At 43.2% G+C, this 25,894-nt stretch overlaps 1 protein-coding gene across 6 annotated transcripts in view; it reads right to left on the reverse strand.

Moving 5' to 3' along the window:
• The window catches only part of CDC14A (cell division cycle 14A), a 1,359,412-nt gene that overhangs the window by 344,029 nt on the left and 989,489 nt on the right, over positions 1 to 25,894 (reverse strand). For 2 of the 6 annotated variants that reach the window (XM_069641578.1, XM_069641581.1), the window contains one exon: positions 15,602 to 15,693. The exons of the other annotated variants lie outside the window; for them this stretch is intronic. In XM_069641578.1, the coding sequence (XP_069497679.1) occupies positions 15,604 to 15,693 (90 nt within the window). In that variant the 3' untranslated portion in view covers positions 15,602 to 15,603. The remainder of the gene's footprint in view (positions 1 to 15,601; positions 15,694 to 25,894) is intronic. 6 annotated transcript variants of the gene reach the window in all.

Here is a 25,894-nt window from a genome sequence, read left to right on the forward strand (position 1 = left end):
ATTGCATGTCAATTGTCCTAGCACTCCAATCAATTAGGGGATTATGAAGAGTAAGCCAAGGCATGCCTAATATAATCTTCAACAAAGGGGCATCAATTAACTCAAATGAAATTATCTCTCTGTGACCTCCTGATAACTCCAAAGTTAAAGAACCAGTTCTATGAGTAATAGGACCAGAAGATAAACATGTACCATCAACAGCCCTAGCCTGCTCTACAACCTCCTTCAGAATAATTGGAATTCCCAACGATTTGGCCAGACCCCAATCCATGAAATTCCCAGTCGCACCAGAGTCAATCATTACAGGACCATTTCCCTTACACTCCAAATCAAAAAATAAGGATACATTTATGGTTATATGAGGAACCGCTGTCTGCACCGTATTGGCGATCTGTTGTACCTTGACTGCTGAGGAAGAAGTCTTCTTGGGAGTGTAAGGACAGTTTCCTAAAAAATGCCCACCTCTTCCACAGTATAAACACAAATTATTATCTCTCCTTCTAGTCTTTTCCTCCACTGTTAACGGGCCTCTGATTCTTGGAGATGAATTATTCCCTTTGGGTCTACTCTCTATTTTGGGTCTATCTACTCTAAGTATAGACTTTACATCACTCTGACCATGACGTCTCTCTGCCTTCCTTTCACTCAAACGGAAATCCAATTGAATAACCAAATCAATCAGACCTTCACAAGTAGGAGGGCGTTCAACTACTCCAGACAAAGCATCCTTTAACTCATCTCTAAGGCCCCGATAAAACAACGAGGCTTGTTTAGCCTCGGGCCACTTGCTTTCTAACACAAGGGACTTAAATTGTGTTATATAAGCAATCAAGTCTCTATTACCTTGTTTTAATTCTAAAAGTTCACCATCCACTTCCAGAGATAGCTGTCTTCTATCAAACATTTTTCGGAATATCTCTAAAAAGTTGGTATAATTTTCTAAAACCGCACTCTTTTGACTCACCAACAACCCAGCCCAAGCAGATGCTTCCCCAGAAAGATATGACAACATAAATGTTATCTTAGAAGCATCCGATGGAAATAATTCTGGTCTACTCATAAAATGTAATTCACATTGTGTTAAAAACACCCTAAACCTCTTGGAATCCCCATGATAACGTTCTGGGGACGCCAAAGGCACTGGCATAATTATACTCCTTACCCCTTCTGCCACTGTAGGCGCCCGTAGTATGTGTGGTAACTGATCTTCTCTTTCTAACTCTGGTGGAGAACCTGCGCCCCCTGAAACCTCATCCTCTCTCCTTTCTCCCCTCTGTTGAATTTGTGTAACTTTAACACTTAAGTCATCCACCTTTTGACTAAGTAAAGCATTCTCATCCCGAGAAATTTTCAACTCCTCCCGTAACTCCCTAATCAAAGATCCTAACATCTCCATGGATTCGTCGGGGTTCATGACAGCTCGGGCGGACTAAATTATTGGCCTTTCATTCTGTCAGGCTGAGAGGTCCTGTATCCGCGGAAGCTGCTGAACCCCCGACAATCCCCCTGAGATGTATTTCCCAGAACTAGTTTTCAATACAGCTCCGTAAACTACACCCCAAAGGGAAAGGGGGAATGGGACAACAAAACAACACCAGGCAGACTGCGTCAAGGCTAATCAGTACTGAACCTGCAGAGGATAAAGAATAACATATACACTTTCTTAATTCACTTACTTAACCTTATGAATGGGAAGTAATTAATCCTTAACTAATAATTGAGAATCCTACCTGGTTCTTCTCTTGAAATTTCTTAGAGAAGCGGATAAGATGCTGAAAATCTCTCTTACTTGCGATACTAGTAATTCCCAGCAACTTCTTACATTAGGCAAAACTGGAAGTTTTAGTTCTTTGTTTGTCTTTTTTCCAACTTGCACTGGTAGTTCAATTAGATTGTCTTTAAAATGTTCTTTCTTGTAATATCAAAACTTTTCAAACTATTTATAATTATCTTGAGTCTTTGAATCCTTGAAGAAAGAGGAAAAAACGTGCTAACTGCACACGCAGGTTATTTCCCTTAATCGTTGAACTTCACATAGAAATCTTCCTGGTTGAAGAACACGCGCAAACGGATGAAGACGCGCGATCCAAGTAATCCACACGCGCAAAAATCCACACGTGCAACAATTCACACGCGCAATGGTCCACACGCGCAATAATATTCTCCTGCGAGACACGCGAAATAAGAACACCCGCGCTATTGAGTTCAAAAGCAACGAAGTGATTGTCACGCGCAAAATTACTCGCGATGGAAAAAACACACGCGCACTCACAAGGCACGCGACGAACAGATTCTCGCGCTTAAAATCACACGCGCTTTGTATTTCACACGCGCTTTGTACACACGCGATAAAAATCACACGCGCTTTATATTTCACACGCGAATTGTATTTCACACGCGCTTTGTATACTCGCGCTAAAAATCACACGCGCATTGTATTTCACACGCGCTTTATATTTCACACGCGCTTTGTATTTCACACGCGCTTTGTAGTTTTCACGCTGCGTATAGCTTTTGGCGAAAAGGATCTCTCGCGCAATAAAACACACGCGCTTTTAAAAATGGCACGAGACCAACCTCTGCTCGCGCTCGGAATACAAACGCTAGAAAGCACGCGCTCACTTGAATACGCACGTTACAGTCAAAATCTCGCGCTAAGGAACACCGCACTGGAAACACAAGCGCACACCGATAGTTCAATAGTTTTAGTTGAAACACTACTTTTAACGAATTTTCAAGGAGACTGTATTTAAGATGAACAGATTTACAGTAGAAATAAAGTCACTTATCTCCTTAGCGAATTCACAAAGATTTCCTGCTTTTCCTATCTTCCAAAACGAATTCCTGCCAGCTGAAGACTTCTCCTGAACCCCCAAGAAAGTAGCCGCTCAACTGCTGAGATCTGAAGGATAAAATCCACCAGGCCTAATACTAAAGCAGGAGCAGCCACTGAACACGTCCTCTCAGATGGGGTTTTGATGATGAAAGGCACAGAGTGACAGTTTAGAATGTTCATTGTTGTTCAGCATTGTCTTCTAGCCAATCAGAGCTGTCACTGTGAGGCTCCATCTTGCCTTGGGTCAGAACCAGGATTCTGAATCATCAAGTTAAGGCCTAACCAACTATAATGGAAAACTTCCCACCCACACAAAGCTAATCTGAAAAGGATAAATAATGAAAAGGAAACTTGAATAAGAGAAGGAAACCTGACAGTAACCTCCAGATGTTTCTAACCATAGAGCAAGATTTATAGTTCTGCACCAAGGATCTAGATTTATTTTTCTTAGATTCTTCACTCAAACAAGACATTTTCAAACCTCCCAACTCTTTATTGAACAATTTTTCCTTGTCATGGGTTCTTCATCAAAGGAGTGCCGATGTATCTGTTTTCCCCCTGCCCCCTTTACAGACAGTGCACATGTAGACCACACAAATTTGATGAAACTCCCTGGCCTACAGTTCACAAATAGTTTTTAAGCCAGGAGAGCCCTAAGACGATCGTTCAACTCCTTCCCCTCCCAGTTATATTTTAGAAGGCACACTCTTCCTTTCCTACTTCCAATAGGTTCACTATACCTATCCTGAGGATCCTGAAGCCTCTGGGAATTAAAGTTCAAGTCGGTGATGCTCACTACCCCCTCCTTGCACAATATTTAGTATGGCCTTTTGTTCAAAGTGTCCTGCTGACAGGAAAAAAGTAGTCTACCGTGGAGTTGACGTTGCCCTGGCATCTGGTAGAATTTGCAGGAATATCCCCCGGCCATTTGCCATTTCAAGACCCCATTCTCTAGGAAATGCCACCCAGGTTCTACCTTTGTCAGAGATCATACGTGTGGTTTGCTGTGTTGCTCCTTTGCTAAGTTGAGTATACAGGGAGTACAAATCACCACCCAGAATTATGAGCGCCTCCCCAAACTTTACTCTTAAGTTTTCCGACAGAATTGCCAGGTCGTCATGGAAACATCGTAATAATGAACTTGCGGGGTTCCAATATGTCACCTCCCTTTAAACAGAGGTTAGTTTTGCATGCTGAAATTCCTTTATTAATGCTTGCAATCGGGGCTATGTCCTTAAATGTAGAATCTTTAATAGCTAAAAGCAGCCCTCCACTCGGTCTGCTTTCGCATTTTGATAGGCTGGACTGACAAAAATTGAATAACTTTCAACCAGAATTGGATTCACCAGCCAGGTTTCTTGTAACATAAGGACATCCCCTTTTCTAAACAAACATTATTTTATGCTCTTGGAGGTGAAAGTATTTGGGCCCCGTGTGTTCCAACAAATCACCCTCAGACCCAGGCAGTTAAAGAGGTTTCTGGCCAACACCCAGTTTCTGAAAAACCTCAGATCTCTGGAAGTAGTGAACGATTAGATAAGATTTTGGACTCCATTTGTGTGATTCTTCCAGGCCTGCTTTGGATTTACTGATGGGGACTTCCTATTCCATTCTGGTTCGGAGGAAGAGATAAGAAGGTCTTGTTTGTTTAGTGCTGCTGCCTCTCCCATTATTGCTTCAAATCCTTCTTTTGATGATATCCCTACCTCCGCTATGAGTGGATTTCCATGGCCTGGAAAACGGACGAATTCAATGTCTTGTGAATTGAGAAGGTACAGGCTGGGCAGTTTCTTCAAAATTGATAGAATCACCCCCATGCAGAGAGATTTTATATTTTTGTTTGAGCTTAGGGAGAACCAGATTATTGGCACTGCAAAAGCTGAGATTCCTTTGCTCCCTCTTGATTCTTGTTGCTCATCACTTAATTGATGACTCGCAGATTCCTCCTGATGCATGGGGTGCGTCTCTATTCTTGATGTTTTGCCTTGTCCATTGTACTCTGTTTCCATCATGCTGCATTTCCCTTCTCCCAGTCAGATTTCCTCCATTTTGTTCAGTGACTACTTTTTTCTGTCCTTGTTTCAAAAATATTGAGGCTATTTTTACAGCTTTTGTTCTGAGCTCCCTACATAGTACAGCTGAGAGGTTGGCTTTTCCCTCCCAAATTTTGTTTCCTTTTCAGGAAAATTGAGGCTATTGCTTGTCCTTCTCTAGACATTTGTTGATTTACTTGATTTTGGGAGCCCATTTCTGAACCCTGTTGATTTCTCATAGCATTCCCATTGGTGTCTGCCAAGTCCCTGCAATTTAGACTTCCCACTCCTTTGTTTTCAGTTTGCGACCCCATGGACACTTTTTGTCCCCGTTCTATCTCTGGGGGTGACAACCGCTCATCATATTTGCTTGTTGCGTGGGTTTACCCTTTCCCATTAACTTTTTTTCCCCATTCCATTGGTATCCATCAGAGTCGAGGTGGTGTAGGTAAGCTCTCCCCCCTCTTCTGTCATAGTCGCCGTTGAAACCCTAGTGAGGGTTTTCAAAAAGGCATTGGTTTCTGAGTTTTTGTTTTTTTAGCTTTTCATGTTCTTTTGTTTTTTGCTGGTTCATCTTTGAGGATGCACTCTTTCAACCTTCGTTTCCTTTGCGCTTCTCTCCCTTCTTCTGCCTATGGATTGGCGGCAATTGGATTCTTCCACCTCTACGATTGCTGCATCTGTGACTTGTTCCCAGTGGGTGGCCAGGTCAGCTGAATTCATAGGGCATTTCCCTTCCTCATCTTCAACCACATTTGCCAATCTCCTAAATTCCTCAAGGACTGATTCCGATAGTGGTGTGTCATCCATCTGTAGATTTTGATCCTCTGCATTTCTTACTATGCCGTTGGATCCTAGCCCTTGTCTCAACTCCTCTACCTGTGTAAGAATATTCTGCATAGTTGTGAGTCATCCTCTTTTTTCACATTTAATGCTTGCTGGATTGCTGACAGATCTAACCCTTGCTTGGTTACTTCAATTTGTAGATCTTTGAAATTTGGGGTTATAATTGAGTTGATGGCATTACTGCAACCCACCACTGATCCGTCCAAAGTGGCTCTTTCTTTTGTTAACTCAGAGTGTCACGGCTTGTGATCGCACTTCTCTCAATAAATCAAAGACTGATACAAGGGAATTTATCACATAACTAAGCGCCGATAGAGTGTTTGTATTTATATGGGTGTCAGATCCCGCTTCTTGGTTTAAATGGGGGGTGCCAAGATCACCCTCACATAAGCCACTTTCTCCAGCTGTTCTCACACTTGCCAACAGATTGACTTTCTGGCCCACACCCATGACTGACATATTCAGACTTTCCATTTCTGTTCTTAGTGTTGTTGGGGAGCTAGTACAGTTCCTTCCTTCTCTCCTCGATGTTTGCTCTTATTCAATACCATATCTTCATCATTTACACTACTGCTTCTTTTTTTACCGAAGTGATCATCAATTTTCCTTTGAATTTTTTTTATTGGTGACTGTATATTTCAGACTCTTTTTCCAGTTTTGAGGAATGAAGTTTGTTTCTAATTCTGACTCAGCTGCCCTCCCAGGAGTTGATGAAGATTCCTCTGCATGGATTAATACTTGGGTCCTTTGGCCATTTGGGAGGGACATGCGTACTCCCCTTACTGGCGAAATTGGAACACTTTGCTGATTTTGGTGGCTTTGAGCCCTTCTCACTGGCTCTTCCCATTCTGGCGCTCTCCCATCATCCTGCATAGGATTACTGCAGAGTTTCATCCTTCCTATGAGCAGTGATGGTGTTGTTTTTTTAGCTGGCATTTTCAGGATTTGCTCGTTTCTCTTTATTGGCTTTCCTCTAGGTATATGCGATGTTGGTGCTTATTTGTATATTTTTGTGATTTCTGCCTTTATCTTTCCCTTTGGACTACAGCTGTGTTTTGAGTGACACAGATAGAATTTCCAACTTACAATTTTCCCGAATCTACTGGAAAAGATCGTCCAATAGGCGGGATCTCCTTCAAGTCCCTGCAATATAACGAATGCCGCCTATTCTCACAGCTTTCTCCTTCAATTATTTGTGGCTGAAACAATTTCTGTTGTGTGATAACAATGAGCAAGATCCGGTTCCAAACTTTCCAGCTATCACCCCTTTTGTTTTGCTACAGTCCCTCCAAGTGGGACAGGTATGCCCAGACGTATGTCCTGTGCATGCTGGATGTAGAGATCCAAGCTACTCCTCACTGATGAGGCCAACGAAGCTGAAACATGTCTGGGGATGCTTGTGGCCTTGAAAGGATGAGACTAAGCAATTTGGGCTGGACTGGAAATTCCTTATAAGTTCATGCACTTACCTGTGAAACGGGGGGGGGGGGCCCAGGAAGGGAGCGTAAACTGTCTAGTTTCAGTCCTTGGTGTGTACGAGTGTGGGGAAAATGTGAAACCAGTGGTTGTCCCCCTATTGGCTGTTTGAATTGTGTAGATCCTTACCATTGGTGGGCTTGGACTTGCTTCCAGCTCGGATGCTGTATAAGAGGACATCTGAAGCCATTTTTCCATATCACTAGAGCCAAGAATACCTCGAAGAAGAGCAGCCCGCTGAAGATCCAAAGACGACGACTCTTGAAGTGGCCCAGCATCCCTCCCAGTAGCAAGCCTGGTGAAGCAATGCTCCTCTGCCTGATCTCTGAAGACCCTGAACGGTGCTTCAGATCTAGATTAGTGGGACTAACTTGTCTTGATGCCTTCGAGGATCCAACCCTTTAAAGTCTTCAGAAGTGTCCCTGGACTGCCCAGCTCTCTTGCGGGCTACCTCGCCAGACCTTTGCCTTTCCACATTAGAGTGCAGAGCTTCAATGGTCGTCAGCTTGTGCCACTAGTAGCCTTTTCCCTGTATTTCAGCGTCCCATCTTCACAGGAACCTGTCCTGGAGCAGCTACTGTGACGGTATCTGGAAGGATGCCTGCTGTCACCTGTGTGTGGACCGTCCCTGGAACTCTTCCTCCAACCTGTGAAGTGTCCTGATGAGGTCTGCATGGATGGTTTCTTCATTTCTTCTCTGAAAAGGGTTGCAATCACGCTTTTCCATTCAACCAGAAGATCCCTTGCACCTGCACCTCCTGGGCACCTCTCACTGGAACCAACATCAGAGGATCGAGCCCCAGCAACCCTCATATGATCCACAAGGTCCTCTGAGAAAATTGGAGTCATGGAAGTAAGTAAATGCAATGTGCCTCCAGATGATAACATTGGGAACAAGTGCCTTTGTCTCCTTATCTTAGCTTATCTTTTTTTGTCTCCTTATTCCATTCTACTCACCTTTTGGCCATCGAGCCTGGGTCGAGACCCTGGTCCTGGATTAGCCTTGAATTGCAAGATGGAAGGGAGCAGTGTTCTATGCTTTGGTCGAGAGACTGGGTGCCAAGCAAAAAAGCATGTTTATTATTTTTTTCTTCTTAGGTTTGTTCCCAGTCTGGCAAAGTTGTGACTTCTGGTGGTACATTGGCTTATGGAGATAGTGAGTTTCTCGTCCACGGCTAGTTGTGTTTTGGTTGTGGCTACTTTGCAGATGATGCAGCCGGTCTTCAACATGATGCATGTTTGTAGGGGTAGCCCATGCAGCTCCTCGAGGATGGGGTGAGGAGGTAGATTTTTCTTAGTCCTATGATGAGGCATGCTCCAGTATGCTGTTTCAGAGCAGCACATTTGGCATCTGGAACTCCTGCGAGTAGAGCAATGCCATGGTCAAGGTGGGAGATGACAAATTGATTGAAAACTATAGCGATGGATGAAGGGTTTGCCTTTGTCGAGGAGCATTGTTAGGTAAGAATTGATGTAGTCACACTGTGTGAGACTACACAAAACGTATCTGCTTGGTATTAGGTAACCCACCTTTTGGTATAGGTCTGTAGTACAAAAGTTGGTAATGTGACTGAGCAGCCAGGCCTATCTCAAGAGGGGTAAATGTGGGCTGTAGAGCTTAACAAATGAAATCTGTAAAAACAAGTAGCCAAGTAACACTTGCACTCAAGGTTTCAGTTATAGTTATTTAATTATCAATTTTTAAAAAGGCGTTCTTTAAAAAGAAAATTCATGTAACAATGTAAATACACTTAAAAATTACTTTTCAGAATTGGAACAAGTTAGTGAATACTCTTTGGATATGCTTCTTACATAATTCCTACACCCTGAGGCGACTTCAATCACAAGGACAGTAATGGCATTAATATTTCACACTAGTTATACTTTGCAGATTCCGAGGCTGCAGAAAGGAAAAGTGGTAAGGAAAGACAAGGTTAAACAGGTTCTCAGTATATGTAAGGACACTTAAATCTTCCAATGAAATCTAGACAAGCCTTTCCCAGCATTAATAGTCTAAAACAAGTTACCACCTATGAGGGACAAACAATATCAAAGTCAATGGGCTGGACGAGTCTGCAGGGAGCCAGGACAGCCAAAGTCATTTGGAACACAGTCTATGGAGCTGAGGCACTTCTTAGGTTTGAGTCTTGAATAAAAGTTTGTAGAAAATCACTTGTAGGGTCACAAGCTGTTAAGCCTGTGAGAAAAAGAGTTGGAATCCACTCTAAAAGCCACTGCAATTCCCAACTGAGAAGAGCACAGCTAAAAAGACAATGAGGTAAGTACCCCAAGTCTAAACAGTACCTCTGGTTTGAGTGGTCCAGCTGGATTCTGTCTTGCTACAGTGGTGCAGATCCCGTGTTCCTGAGCCTCAGTCAGGGGCATAAGCGGGAGGATGTCTGGAGGGCTCATGTGGCGGTACTTGGGAGGTTATCGGCAGCTACAAGCTCTATTTGGTTCAGCAGCATTTTGCGGTCTCAGTGCTTAGCAAACAGCACCGTCGCGGATCTTGGATATCGGTTGGGCTTCCTTCACTTCTTGGGTCCTGCACTCTGGTGAGGGGACTCCAGCACTGGTCGTCCTGCTTCTGGAGAGTACTTAGGAGACTACTGGAACTTTTAGACGGATTTCAGACGTTGCACTCGACTACGGATTACTCGACCCCTGGCATTCGGTTCCTGCAGCAATCAAGAAGTGCAGCCAGTCGGGGAAGATGGTCCAGTGGAGTTCGTCTCGGGGTTAGTTGGTCCCACTAACCCAAGGGATGACGTTGTCCCTTCCAGAGCTTCTCTGTAGAATTGAAAGGAGTTTCAGCTCAGCAGCAGGGCTTCACCGGGCAATCCAAAGGTCCAGGAGGATGCAGCAAGCTTTGTTCACGGTTTCTCCGTCGGGTGTTTCTCCCACTGGTCGACTCTAGCTCTAGTCCCAAAACCCTTGCCTTTTAAACAGGTTTCTCCCATTCATGCACAGCCTAGGCTGTCATTCATCACACAGCAAGGGTGGCTGTCCTAAAAGGACAGTCAGCCAGCCAATCAGGACTGGTTGCATTCAGGCATTCCTAGAGACAAAGGACAGGGGAGTTTCGGGTCCCTCCCTTACAGGCTGTCCTTCCAGACACACTGGAGCCTGAGGAGCGCTTCAGGGCTGAAGCCTGCCAAAGGCAAGACAAACAAAGGGCTCAAATCTGTTTCGACGCACAGAGTAAAACCCAAGAAATACCTCACAAACAGAAAATGGCAAAAAAAGAAGTCAGGGGCCATTTTGACAAAATGGTCACCCATGGGTGCTGTACTGCAGCTGAGGGTTCACCCTGCGGTAGAAATGCACAATCGTAGGAAAATTAAACCACTGCCACCAGCCATTTAAAGTAGTAAGGGTAACATTTTTTTTACATGAGAGTGTAGGATAAGGGGCTACTAGGTAACCCCCCCCAACACTCCACAACATGGGGTATGCTGGACCTACAAAGAGAAAAAGTAAAGTCAATTTCACTTCACTATTCTTGGGAACAGTAGTTCACACAAGAAAAGGTATTTAAACCTTTACGATAAACTAATAGGATTACTCTGTGACACTGCACTGGAGGTGCTATGTATCACCATGCAAAAAGTAGATGCCTATGGAGTTTGTCAGACTCCAAAAACAGTGGAAATACATAATCCAAATCAGGTTGAAACACAAGAGAGTGAGAAAAAGGTCTCACTCACTCCAGGGTTAAAATTAAAAAATCCACAAAAAGAGCTGGGGTTCTCGAAGGTTGAAGGGAATTAGCACAGAAATGAGAATTCTCCCCGACAAACATGATCTGGTACCCTGCCTTTTGGGTCTTGTTGTAGACGTGTGTTTTGAATGAGAGGCCACAGTCAAAGGTAAAGCTGATTTTGTACTATGTGAAAGTTGAGGCATTCAGCCATCTAGCTTCATGTTGGTCAGGCTTTTCTGGTCTAGGACATGCTTCATGGGATTTGCTAGGAGAAATATTTATTTTCTTTGTTGGGTTGAGCTTCAGGCAGGTGCTTGACATACAGGCTAGGACGTGTGGCAGACAGAGCCCACGCCAATGGATTACATAGATTCCTTTGGTAAAGCTGTGTGCCATCTGCATATTGGTGTACATTGAAGTCAGGGTTGGTAATAAGGTGCCACATAGAGGTTGAAGAGGGCAGGGGACAGGAAGGAGCAGTGGGGGGCCGGGAGCTCTTGGGGCCCATCTGGACAGGATGGTCCCTGTTGGGAGAGGAAGGAGGCGAAACACTGCAGGACTGTTTCTTCAAAGCAAGGATATTGAGAAGGGCTTCAGGGTCAAGAATATCTAAGGTGGCAGAAAGGTCAAATAGGCCGAATAGTCAACGATACCATTTGCCCAGGATGTGGAGAGTGCTGTTAATATATTGGACGGTGGTGGTCCTGTAGAAACCTATGCTAAGTGATCCTTTTATGCAATCAGATCTTGACAGTCTTCTCAATTAATTTGCCAGGGAAGGGGAGATGCATGATGGGGCAATGGTATAAGTGTAATTATATAAGAAATGTGCACTGGTCTATGTTACATGGTCTGGTTAGAGGCTTGTAAACCCATTTGGATACATGCAGGTGGCCTCCCATCCCAAGAGCCAATATAAATAATATGAGTCTGATTAGTAGAAAAGCCACATTTTCAAGTGTCTCTTCAAATCAGTAATGACTTTCAAAGCCTATGCTAGGAAATTCTACCATTTGGCCACTGCCACTGAGAACGTTTGCCCCTATTCTGACCTGGCAATACCAAGAACAAATCAGTATCTTATCATCCGATTTAATGCATTTTCTAAGTGACTGAAGGACAACCTGAGTTATTTTTATATGTTTAACTAGTTACTTTATATTCTGAGTAAATTACTAAATTATAACATAGTTGTGGTGTGTGATGATGCAGAGTTGTATTGTGAATTGATGGACTGCACCATTTAGGGATGATAACCAACACTTGTTTCCCCAATAATAAATAATCAGCCACAGTTTGTGATGGGCCAGGGATCAAACTTACTGATGGTTTTAAGGAGGAACTAGAAAGAGGAATCGGGCAAACAAAATAAGATTCAGTATAAGATGAAGAGGAATACAAACTCACAGAAGATGATCTGTGGAACTGCCCTAAAAAAACATGAAAAACACTGCGAGTAAGTGCATGAAAGTGGTTCTATGTCCCCACCGGAAGAAATCCTTGCCATTGGTCTCATTAAGAGTGGAGTGCGGTGGCGAATGGAGGAGGACCCCGCTGAGTGGGAGAAGCGAGGCGGGCATGAGAAGAGTTGCATCGCCGGGCGGTGCTGCATTACTGTAGAGACGCTCAGGTATAGTGAGAGCAAGTCTGTGGTGCGTACCCATACTGAGGAGGCGTTCTCTAGTCCTGGCCGTCGGAGGCTTTTGGCACTTCAGTGTTGTTCACCCCCTGCCATGCAGTCTTGAGTCGTACACCTAATTGTATTAAGAAGGTAGCCTCGGCAGAAGGCACATCATAAAGCTTTTGCTGCCTACTCTGGCAAGGAGAGCAGACACATGCGGGGGAAGAGGAACAAGAGCCAGGACGCAGGAACCAGCCATGCAAGGGTGCAGCGGACCCGGGGAGCAACTGTGCTTGGATCCAGCCTCAAGGGTGCTGGGAAAGGCATCAGTTGAGCCGCAGTGTGATTCAAGAGCCGGTGCAAGCACAGAGAATTCACCACTCATATAAAGCAAGTCTATTGGGAGTGTTTGGAGAAGGATTAGTCACCCTACAAACAGCGACTATCATTGTGGTGACCCCCCCTCATGGCGCCCACCTCATTGATCCCCCCTGCCTGGGTCCTACCCCTGTCGGCGGTGGTAAGGAAGGAATGGTGAAAGAAAGAGTTTGCCTCCCCGAGCTCCTGCATACGCTGGGGTGCTTTCAGAGTGGATCTGTGGAATTTTACAAAATACTGCCCCTTGTACCTGCATATTTCCATCATTCATCGTAACTAGGGCCCTGCACTTCATCCCTCAAGTTGCACCCAAAAGCTGAGCAACGTGAAGGTGAGCACTAAGCAATCATCGCCTGCAAGCTGCACTGGCTCCCCCATGCTCTGGCCATATCTGGGTTATTTCTGTGCGGGCTCCCTAGTAAATGCTCTTGAACCAAGCAGCTTGAGGTAGGGAGCCACATTTGCCTAGAAGAGTGGTGGGATACCACTACTCCACCTCCGCTATGTCTTCTGCTGTCTTGGGTTGCCCATAACCATTGCTTTCGTCATGGGACCAGTCTTTGCTGGCTGGCTGCTCCATCTTGCCTCACGAGCTGCCTGGTTCTCCTTGGTTGTGTTTCTACGTTCTGCATATTCTTTCTCCATCACTGCATCTGGCTGGTTGGTCATTGTCCTGGGTACGCCTATTCTTTTCATCTGTCTTGGTCGTTGCTTGTCTGGGGTTCAAGGCCATGAGCACCAGATCCTATCTCTAGCCCTGAACTTATGAAGGTCGTCCACCTTTTCCAGTGCAAAGGTTAATAGCATTGACCTTTGCCCAAATATTGAGAGTTAAGCAAGCCCAGTTTTGAATATCCCTTTGAAGGGCCTCTATCAGTTTGACAACATTAAAGTCCACTATCTTCTTCAGATCCCAGACCAGATGTACGCCCAAGTACTTCACACTCGTGTTCGCCCATTGACGGTTCCAAGCACTCAAATCACTGCACGGATTTGAAATGTCCAGTGGGAAAACCACAGACTTCTCCCAATTAATTTTGTGACCTGATAAGAGGCCTACTTCCTCAAAAATACTCTTTAATTTATCCCCAATATCTTTTGGGCTGGCTAAAATTATGGTCATATCATCACCAGCCCCCATTCTAAACTCTCAATTAATCCTCGTTCCTGCCTAATATAAACTATTAGGGGTTCTAATGCTAGATTGAAGAGGAAGGGAGACCGTGGGCATCCCTGTCTGGTTCTGTCAAAATAAGGAAAAAGAAGCCAAGAGTTCCCCATTTACACATACTCTGGCACTAATTGGCTCTGATAGTACTCAAAAATGTATTTCCAAACCCCATTTTGGTCAATGTATAATTTATAAGAAGTTCCAATTGACACAACCAAACGCTTTCTAAGCATCCATAAAAACGAATCAAATAATCTCCACTTCATTCTTTGGGAGCCCCAAAATATCTATGATGGTTCTAATGTGATCATAACCATGTATTTCCCGCATAAATCCAACCTGTGGGTGATCAATTAAATCCCCACTATATTTGTCTAACCGATTAGTCAGTATTCTAGTAAATATTTTAGCATCTACATTTAGTTGCGATATTGGCCTGTAATTACTACAGCTAGATGGATCTCTACCTTGCTTCTGAATTACCGTGATACACGCCTCCCTCATTGTTGGACATAAGATTCCCTAAGCAGAAAATGATTATACAACCGACTTAGAATTGGAGCCAATTCAGGCCCAAAGTCTCTGTAAAATTCAACTGGTAGCCATTCCAGGCACAGAAATGTACACATATTAAGCTGATCAATAGCATTTAATATCTCCATATCCTTAAATGGTTGGTTGAGAGCTGCTGCATGTGCCTTTGATAATTTTGGCAATTCAATTTTCCTGAAGAATTCCTCTAAATTACCTATTGGTGTAAATTGAGTTTCAGCATATAATGTTTTATAAAAAAAAACCTAAAGCATTCACATATGTCTTCCCTTTTCACCATCAATACACCTTGGTAATTTACAATTCTCTGGATATATGATCTATCCACCATGCCTTTCAATTTATTAGCTAGTACTTTACCACCCTCATCACCCGCCCCCAATATTTCTGTTCGATATCGAACCAACCCTTGTCTCCTTGTAAATCTATTTCACATCCCAGAGATTCATTTGCTCTATCCATGATTATCTTATCCTCACTACTTTTTGACAGTTGGTATTTCTTCGGTAGCTGATTAGACTCATTCACAAAGAGGCTTAGTATTCCCATCCCTGACTTCCTAGCACGAGATGTCAAGTTAATAAATTCCCCATGAATAGTTGCCTTAAAGCTGTCCTAGACTATTAATCTATCGGCTGTACCTTCACTCATCTCAAAGAAAGAATTGATAAATGATTTTAAATGTTTCAATACATCTCGATCATTTAGTATGCATGTTTTCAGACGCTACCTAGAGATGATGTACCTTGCACTACCCAGTTCTATCTCCAGTTTAGTCATAGAATGATCTGACAGACCTCGTTCATCATCTCAACACTGCTGGTCTTTTCAATAAGTCTATCTGAGATTTAAAAAAATAATAGTCAATTCTAGAGTGGGAATCATGAACTGGTGAAAAAAAGTAGTATTCTCTCGCTCCTGGGTGCAGCCTTCTCCAACAGTCTACTAAGTCAAAACTATGTAATGTTCTAAATGCTCTACTTACTCCTATCGCAGTATATCTACACAAGGCAGATCGGTCCAATTTGTGGTCAAGGACACATCTCCCACCAATATGGTATGTTCACCACGCATGTTCTGCAATAAGGAAGTTTACTTTGTAAAAAAAGATGCTTCCCGTTATGTTCCCCTCATAAATCTCATCAACTAGAAGCACTTTTACTTCATCATCCATAGTGACCCTCTACACTCATACCCAATCCCCTTTGGAATAGTATTCCCACTCCTCTGGATTTGGAAGCATAACAATTCAACATATTAGTATAAATGCCAAGTAACATAACATATCTTGTGCTGGTCATACAATTCTTCGCTTCCTCCACTAAATGAGTTTCTTGCAGAAAAACAAAGTCTGTGCTTGCTCCCCACAATCGTGACATCACTTCTTTCCTTTTCCGAGGACAATTCAGACCTTTAACATTCCACATACAAAAATATAGCTCACTCATCAATCAATACAAACCATCTATGTTCCTCCCCTCCTTCTCCTGATGTTATTACCAAACCAATTCAGATACACCTCTAAATTCTGACTTGCGTTACGTTATAAGCCAGCCCTTGCTTTCTATTGGTGCTGGGTGTTTTGTAATTAGCAGCGATAAAGCAAGGTTATAACTGAGCATTCACAATGTTTTGAGTTGGGAACCAGGTTAAAACAGTTAAGAGTCAATTAAATTGTTAACCTTTGACGTGTTGCATACATGTTTATTGTACAAATTACAGTCAAAATACTTAACTATGAAATAACACATACAAGACCACATAAAAAACACTAGAAAAAAATATTTTCAACAAATCATTCTTTGTCACCTCAGAATTTTACTTAGTTTTAATATGTACACCGTCATAGGAGTTCAGAACAATTATCCCAATGAACTGTGCCGTTATCTATTAGTACTTTAAAACACAATATTCAGCCCCAATGCCCCCTCACACTGAAGTATAGTTCAACCCATACTAAAAATGCAACTTCAGGCACTCCCATTGCATTTTTATCAGTAGTTTATTTATATAGCGCGCCTAACCCGGAGGTATCGGGGAGCATTTACAAGGTTACATATAAGAGAGGGACAAAGATACAGTTGAGACAGATACAAAGTAAATATTTACATTACACGATTATGTTGAGCATTGGGCATTATATATTACAGGGTTACATTAAGGATATTTACAAGTATGGTATGGTAATACAAAGTTAAACATCATGAGAAACAAGCCATGTTTTAACGTTTTTTTGAAAACTGTGGTGTCACAGTGTTGATCTTAAGGATACAGGCAAGGAATTCCACAATTTGGCTGCCAGTACAGGGAAGCCGCTAGCCCTGGTTTCTTAAGCTTATATTTAGGAACCCTGACGCAATCAGAGTGTAAGGTTCTGGTAGGTCGATCCGATGTGTTTTTGGCAAATTTATGTGCTAGGCATTTCGAGGCCAAGTTGGCGAGGCATTTGTGGGTGAGGGTTAGTGATTTGAAATTAATTCGGTCTTTCACAGATAACATTTAGTATTGCGTCTAACATCAGAGATGTGCTGCATTTTAGGAATATTTAACGCAGTTCCTAAAGCATGGTTCTGCAAGATTTGCAGTTTGTTGACATTGTGTTTGCTTGACCATAGGTATAAGGCATTACAGTAGTCTCTTTTGGACAGAATTAGTGCCCTGGCCAGAGTAGTACAGCTTGATGTAGAGAGGAACGGTGTACACACATTAACTTACAAGTGTATGCTGTGACATTGACTTGTCTTTTCAAGTTTAAGGCTGTCGAGATGGAAGCCTAGGGTTTTTACCTCCTTGGATACTTTGATGTTGTTACCGTCAATATTAAATGATTTCAATTGGCTACTTAGTTTATTTAGTATTACTGTAGAACCAATGAGCAAGAGCTCAGTCTTCTCATCGTTAAGACAGAGGCCATGGTTGGCCATCCATGCTTGGATAATGAGATAGATTTTGTTAAACAGGGTTGAGTCAGTAATATGGTCACCAGTGATAGTAATGAGAATCTGGGTGTCATCAGTATAGTTGGTGTACGTGATACCCAGATTGTCAAGGTCATCAAAAAAAAAAAGAGGCTTGGTGAAGATGTTGTACATCATAGGGAAGACATTTGTTTACAGCAAATCCCTAGAGCACTACTACCGTGAAGGATCTACACTATTGTGTGTCATGTTCTAAACTGGTAGTATTTATTTTACCTTCTAGTGACTTTTCCACATTTTACCTCCAAGCATGTGCTGGAAAACGTCCTTAGCTATAGAGAGGTACTTTGGCACATACACTTCTATAAACCAAGGAGGGTTTGCAAATAAACCTCACCAGAAGAGTTTGTAGAGTCAAGCATAGGTGAGGCTGATTTTGTTCCTTTCAATATATTTATCTCAAATAAAAAGGTCAGGCGGGAGGACTAGGAGAGAGCCCACCCCTTTATCAACTAGTAGAGACATTTTTAAAAACAGGTGTGAGGCCTACTGCCCACCATTATTACTCTACTCACCACCCTTTGAAACAGACATATGCAGGAACCCATTTACAAGGGAGAGAGAGGACAGTGCATGGATCTATTAGACCCAGCAGCCTTAGTCTCTTCATAGAAGCACAAGGCAAGAAACAGTCTGCATATGCTGAACAGGTGTGGTGGTTTTGTGAATGGGACCTTATTAATGCCCTGACATGCAGCCACCGGGAGCCGGATATTGTCTACCAAGCACATTTGGGATAACTGCATAGCACAGCGTTCAACAGGCTTGGAACAGACTGCTTGTCAAAGAAAGGAAAGGCATAGAACTATAGAAATTCCTGTCGAAGCATCACAAAAAAGGTTATTGTGGTTTCTGGTTACAGAATGTGGGATGTTTTCACCCACTAGGCTCTGCCCTGCGACATCCCTGGGGGCTGGTGGCACCAGAATCAGCAAAATGGCCGCATAAGCCCTATGCGCGCCAAAACCTATGAAAAATTGTGCTTTTAAACCGGAAAGGATGGCTGCCAAATCTACTTTGCCTGTTGTCAGTAGTAGGAAGGAGACCTCACTGCTGCAACCTGTCACTGGGCTGCCCACCAAGTAAAAATTGAAACTGCATGAAAGGCAGTGCTTTATTGCAAGGAAACCCAGAAATTGCTCTTCAATCTTTTCTTGGTTTACTGAAAATATAAAATACTGGACCAAAACACCACAAAACATCCAATATCTTTGCTGGGTGTTACCCGCCACTTCATTTAAGGAATCAATATGAACCCACAATGTCAGGAAAAGTGGAATCCATCATCAAAATATCCACAGTAAAAAGTGTGCTTGCCTGTGAAAATCTGTCAAAATATGGGCACAGTACCAGCGGCCGCCTGTGACTGTTTCAAAAGCCTGCATCTAAACTGCAAATTTGCACCATTAAGATCAAATGGCTTAAATCTAAGTGACCTGTCATTAAGAGGAACATAGGTTGTAACTATTTAATCTCCATGATTTAGAGACTTTAACAGAGTTCTAGCTGCTTAATTAAAAATTGCAAGTTTTATTTTAAATAAATAAAATGTTATAATTTGACAGTGAACTTAGCTGAAACTGAGTCATCAAACCAGTTCTCCCCACCTTTTCCCCAACAAAAGGCATCTCTCCCGCTTCTCACCAAAGGCCAGGAATTCACATTCACGTGTTGATTAAGAGGGGAGGAGATTTGGGCTGCTGCTCCTGGAGGAGACAATTAACCTTACTTGGCTGTAAAGATATGCAGATTGTAAGTGTCAACAGTGGCCTCTGCCAGAGGAAGAAGGCGGAGATTGCTTTTGAGCTACAAGAAACCATTGGAGGCGGGGATAGACATTTTTGTTGATTCTCAATGCACAGAAAGCATATTTCTAAAAAGACTGACAAAGGACTGTGTGAATTTTTAAAAATTGTAAAATTACAGTATTGTTAGTCATATTTTTGTGCGCATTTTAAAAGGACCCAGAACTCTGTGCGATGTTCTGAGAAGGCACTGTGAAAATTCTGGTTTTGTAGCAATTGTATTCATGCCAGAAGCACGAAACTTCATACGATTATGCCCACATATCATGCGCACATATGTATAAAATTGTGGGCGAATCAGATGTGTCCCGGATAAAAAGTGCGAAATATTGTCAATTCCAGACCCAAGATCTCACAGCTACGGGGCTTGGAAGAATATGTGCTCCAACAAATATGTGATCTATGTATGTCAGTGGTATAAAGATTGTACACATATAAAGATGTATTATATCAAAAATAGATTTTATGTGCAAAAGGCAAAGGGGAGGTTTTCCCTGCCTCATAAACCGCATCATCATGATGACACTCCGTTTTCCCCTCCAATCAAGTGAGAGCGCAGACTTTAGCCAATGAACTACCTAGTGGGTGCGCCTAGGATAATTCAGCTTACCCACCCCTTTATGAAACACAAATAGAGACAGCTTAGGACCTAGAGAAATACTGATCCACCCACCATCCCGATTTCAGCGAAGCACTTTGAAGGAGATACATCCATACTCCTTGTTCCAGACTCCAAAAACTTTGCAAGCAGAAAGGCTCAGAGCATAGCTGAACCACTTTCAGCTGGGCCTAATTTACAGAACCCATCCCTCAACTTAAAGGGGAAACCAAAGAGCAGCCAGGCTGTGCTGTAACTGCTTGCCTGCCAAAGAATCATTTTCATAACCAGAAGGGCAGGTTAAACCCCGTCTCGTGCAGTGCTGTGTAGACCAGAGAGCCATTGCAGATCCAGCCCAGTCCTGCCGTGCGGTGTCCAGAGGGCCTTGCTGATCGTTGAACCGTCCAGTCCGGTGTGCCCAGCAGTCTGTCCCAGAAATCTTTGACCAGAATCACTGACGGTTCCATTCAAAACATTGGTAGTGAGTATCCATAGTATAGGATTGTCACTAGCCTATGTACTGTCCATAGTCATCCCTATCAAAATCAAATCTATATCATATCCAGAACTGTATTGGTAGAAATCCTTTTTGTCGTACCTGAACTTTCTCGATTCTCCTATAGTCCTTCTGTAATAATATTGTTAAAATCATATTTGCGCTCATATATTGCATCTGAAGAAAGGCAAGCGTCCCGACGGACAAAAACCTAATTGGTGACGCCCTGATTTGGTGGCTGTGCTGTCATGTAGTTTGTATCTTCATAGTCCATTCCTAGTATAAAGAAACCTTGTTTGTATTTTAAAAGCGCCTTTGTTTTACATTCGGGCTCTTTCTGAAGAAAAAAAAAAAAGACGACCTCCACGAAAACGTTCATAACTTCTTCATACTTACGAAACAAGATTTAAGTGTCTACTTGAAGCTAACATCCTAAGCTTTCTAAAGAACCCAAAACCGCATCTCAACTCCTTATAGTTTTTCCGCAATTGGCTCAAATCTATAACATGTGAAATAGCTTTTCATTGCACCCGACCTCAAAGTTACGTTTTCGACTTGCTTATCGCTCTTAAATCATTGCTCGTGTTTGTCTGATGCCATACAAAGTGGCTCCCATTAGTATTTCAATAATTTCAGTGAATTAAACCATTTTCAGTGTTTTTACCTATTCATTCAAGCCAATGTTAAAATCATTTTTGACACGTTTGCCAATCATTCCTGTTTCTCTCTGTGTTTGCTGGCGGAAATTGGGATTGATATACCGTATTGATTTCTGCATTCCTGAAACCTGTTCTCTCTCCTATTTCTTCCTATTGCATTTTGGCGGGGATTGAAGAGTGTGCAGGGGAAATATTAATTACATTGCCATTTGATTGAACACACACAAGTATTATTTCTGTGCTGCCTTATTTTTTCCATCATTGCTCCTTATGGTTAAATAGATTGTTTAGTGTGACATCACCCCATTGGTGATTATTGTACAACCATTAAAAATAGTGTGATATATATTGTGCAATACATAATAAATATTTTAACTTTGCAAACCAGCCTGCTTCCTGGTTCAGTGTGACCCGGGGGCGATGGGGGATAGGGGGGGGATTCAAAGAGAGGGGCGTGATATAAGTGGTACATCATTCAGAAATAAAAGAACTAAGACACAAATAATTAAGGGTTTCAGCTGTGCATCACACGCTAGGCATTGACTTAGGTGAAGTGCCGGGTTGAAATCACTTACAAGAAAATATCAACTCTTCAATTTAAAAAACACAGATTGAGAGACAGAGAGACAGAGAGACAAAGAGACAGAGAGAGACAGAGAGAGAGAGAGAAGGCTTTAGGGCTTCCTCTCCATTAACACAGAAATGATTACCTCAAAGAACAACGTCTTGACTAATGTAGCAACAAGCTTTCAGTCGAAACCATGCACGATCCAGTATCAGGAATCTAGATGGAGGTAGCAGAAACACTTAGTGAAGTTCTAAAACCATCAATGATGGGAAAAGGCTGGAGCTACCATCATCCCACAGGTCTGGCTGACCATGATATAGTCATCAAGAGAATGAAAGAATGAAAGAAGGAAGACTGTCTTCAACTGGAGAAGAATAATAATCCATCCACCTAATGAAAACAAAAAACGAGTGACATCGAGCACCTCAAAGTCTAGTCTTTCCCAACTTAACAGTATACTGTAGAAAGTCAAAATGACTAACTACGGGCAGTCGGTGCATGAAGAGGTTTTAATTAAAAAACTCATCCAGTGCACTGAATTGTGTAGGAAAATACCCATTCAAGACAGGAAACATTGTCCAAGGCAAGATTCAAGATGCATGTGCAAAGGGTTTAACAAGAGTGTGGGAGCCCCTCTACTGGGAATGAAAATGTATCAAAATAACCTCTTTTATGGGATTTCTTCCACTAATAACGGTGTACAACCACGATTTAGCTCACCAACATTTCACAGAGGAGAAATATCCATTTGCATACAAGTCTGGTCCCAGCCACAAGGGCAGTCATGCACGGAAATGGTAAGAAAATCTCCTCTGAACAGGAGTACCATCAGCAACCTCAGACATGTGTTTCGGCCCTTGTTGGGCCTACTCAGTAAGGTGAGGCTGAGTCTCTCTATGGCACTGTGAGCAAAGGGTCCACGTCTGGATTACCCTTGGTTATTTAGGGTGAAACCCCTTTAAAAACTTAACAAGTGTGTGGGACCCGCTCTACCAAGAGCGAGCATTGTTCAAATAACCTATTCTATGGAATTTCTTTCACTCAGGATGGTCTAGAACCTTGGCCAGAAGTCCACCGATCACGACCAAGCAAGGTAAAGGTAGTGTTAAGATTTAGGGAGAGTTGAACCATATAGAAGGATAATGGCAGAAAGGGGTGTGTAAACTCAACCCCTGTACTCCGATTCAGTCAAACAAATTTAGAGGTTCTGAATCCGCTGGGCCCACTCTGTATTGGATCAGTTGAAGGGGTCCAGGGTTCACTGGTGCAGACGTCACTTTCAACTTCAGCTTTTGGGTCTGCTTAGTTAGTTGCCTTGGCGAGACATTTCCTTTGACTGTGCAGCTGGACCACCCTGGAACGATGAACCACCACCATATGGACTACCTCACATGACCGCCAGAACACCGTGCAGGTGCGAGAAAGCGCCAGTCGCACACACCACAGTCAGGTGGTGGAAGATAATCCCTGTGGCAAAAAGAGAGAAGCAGGACATGCAACACCCCCTCTTCAAGCTGGAGAGCTGCAACTGCACGGGAAGGCTTTTTGCCTCATCAGTTGAGGATCAGCAGAGTCACAAGTCTGAACTCTGGTCTACTTCACTGTACTGGTTTCCGTACTGACAGGTGGTCAGTCCACAGGGTGGTCCTGTAACACCTCTGAAGGCTTCCTAGTGCTGTATCCTTAAGAAGGGTTAGAGACTGGTTGTCCCACTGGTCATGGGGTTGAAGCACATATGAAGGCCTTCAGGAATCAGGCAAAGGAGTAGGGCTTTGCTGGGACTTGGCTGGAGGCAATGCTGGTTCGCAGCAGCGATGGTCCATGTTTCTTCAGCAGGATGAGATAATCCTTATCAAAAGGGGTCTTGGCTCCAAAAATGATCTGCAGGTTTCTGCAACCTGTGGCTCTCCAGATGTGTTGCACTACAACGCCCTTGATGCCTCACCATTGATTATGCTGGCTGGGGCTGGTGAGAGAAGAATCAATACCAAGGCGGGGGTCAGCTTGGACAGTTAAGTTGAGGGTGCCTGCCTTCAGAGCTGGCAATCACATTATATAGCTAAGGAAAAGGGTGCCATATTCCACCTAATGAAAAAGAAGGCAGTTGGGCATGTTAGAATTACCAGCTACTTACAGCAATCTCTTCAGGGGCCCTATATTTTAAGAGGTCTAGTTGTAGTCTGTACACACAGAAACAGAAAACATGTTACATATTTCCAGTCCTAAAAACTGCTCGCTGTCCTTAACCCTATTAAATGGCATTTACTATAGCCACATTCTTACATCCGTTCCTGCAGCAAACCAGGGTTAGTGATTATGGATCTCTGATTGGACTGTTGCAGGTGGTTTAAAATGCAGTAACTGAGGCCATATAACCCGAGGTGGCTGTGGTGCTGTTACCGACATGGTTGGCCTGCCGCTGCGGCTAATACTGTCTGTAGAATCCGTGTAGTTTAAAAAAAGAAAAGAAAAAGAAGCTTACCTTTGTAGTGCAGCCCGGCGCCGTGTAGGGTCCCCCCCCCCCCCAGACGCCCCTGGCCCCTCATCTTATCTAAAGAGCAATACATTCAGAGTCAGTATAGGTACATATTGATGCAGTACCTTTATCCGGTGAGAGGAGCGGAAGGATTAGCTAAGTTTTTAGTGGGTGGAAGTTGGGTGTATGGAGGAAAGGGGAATTTGGACTAGGAGTACAGTAATCACTACAGTGAGTAATTTTTACTTATACCTATGTCCCGTCACCTTTTCCCCCACACCTATGGGAGAATACCAAGCAATATACAACTCCATGTCTGGAAAAAGCCTAAACTGTTGCATATGGGTGCTTGCCCTAACCAAGCATCTATTCTAGAGCTGCTGTCCACGAAATAGTGTCTGTAGGAAGCTGACTGAGAGGCTTTGTAGCTTGTCTCCTGTGGCTCATGCCTCTGAAAGCTTACTGCTGCGCTTTTTCGCCCTAGTTAGGTGTACCTGCAAACCGCCATGGGTGGGCTTGCCTTGGAGCTCATAATGACTAATGCAGGATTCAATCCATCTTTCTGTTTTAGTTTTTGACAAAATGTCTGTCCGATGCCCAATGAAGTCTAGTCCTCTCGAGAATATCAGGACCGTGTAGGATTCTATCTGCCTCTGTCTGGGGGTCCTGGAAGAATACCAGAAGTAGTATTTCGTCATTCATGCTGGATTATGAGACCACTTTAGGAAGAAATGAAGGGTGTGTTTCGAAGTGCCACCTCACGTCAAATAAAGGTAATGTAAGGTTTCTCTGAAAACAGCACCTGTAATTCACTGATCCTACGGGCTGATGTCATTGACACCAGTAAAGCAGTTTTCCAGGAACCAAGATGCAAATCCATATAGAACATAGGCTCAAATGGTTTATGGGCTAGTGCCGTTAAAAAAAAGAAAAAATTAATTCCCATGCTGGGGATATGTCGGTGCATCAATTAGTGGGAACAGATGGAAAAGCCACACAAATTGCCGCTTTATGACAGGGTTGGAAAATCCTATAACCCTCTCTTTGTTGCACAGGAAAGCTCCCAGAGCCGGCAGGTAAGACCTACAAGAATCCTGCATCCCAGAGTGAACTAGGCTAGACAGAAAAGACAATGCATCACTCACTGAAGCTTAAAAAAGGGTTCAGGGCTCTGTCGAGTATCAAGTGGCAGAATAAGAACCATTTCCTCTATAATGTGACCTGTATTGTAGTCTGATAAACCTAAATGGACAGAATTCAGTTCTTCAGGTGTCAAAGAATCAAGGAAAGCGATTGAGGAGAGAGGTGGTACAACTTCGCCATTTGCTGGAGAAGAAGAACTGCACGGGACAAGAGATGGGGAGGTGTTCCAGATGCCATATGCATGAGGGTAGAAAACCAGTGCCTACTAGGTGAGTGGGGAGCAATCAGGAGAACCTGACAATTCCTGGCCCTCAACAGAGGGTGGCACAAAAACTGTCTTAACAGAGGGCACAGTAGCGAAAGTCCACCTTCTTAGCCATTGGTGGAACCAATGCTATTTCTTGCCACATTTTACTAGTCTCTCCTACCACATCTGGCAGAAGATTAATGTTATGTTAGGGAAATGTATAAAGTGCAATATACACCAAAAAGGCAACTTGGTTACAAATATACCCAGGACAGATACATCAGGGAAAACGGGGCCTTCCTAAAACG

Source organism: Ambystoma mexicanum, chromosome 1q, assembly GCF_040938575.1.
Source record: "Ambystoma mexicanum isolate Mex_15411 chromosome 1q, UKY_AmexF1_1, whole genome shotgun sequence".
In the NCBI taxonomy this organism is placed as follows: Eukaryota; Metazoa; Chordata; class Amphibia; order Caudata; family Ambystomatidae; genus Ambystoma; species Ambystoma mexicanum.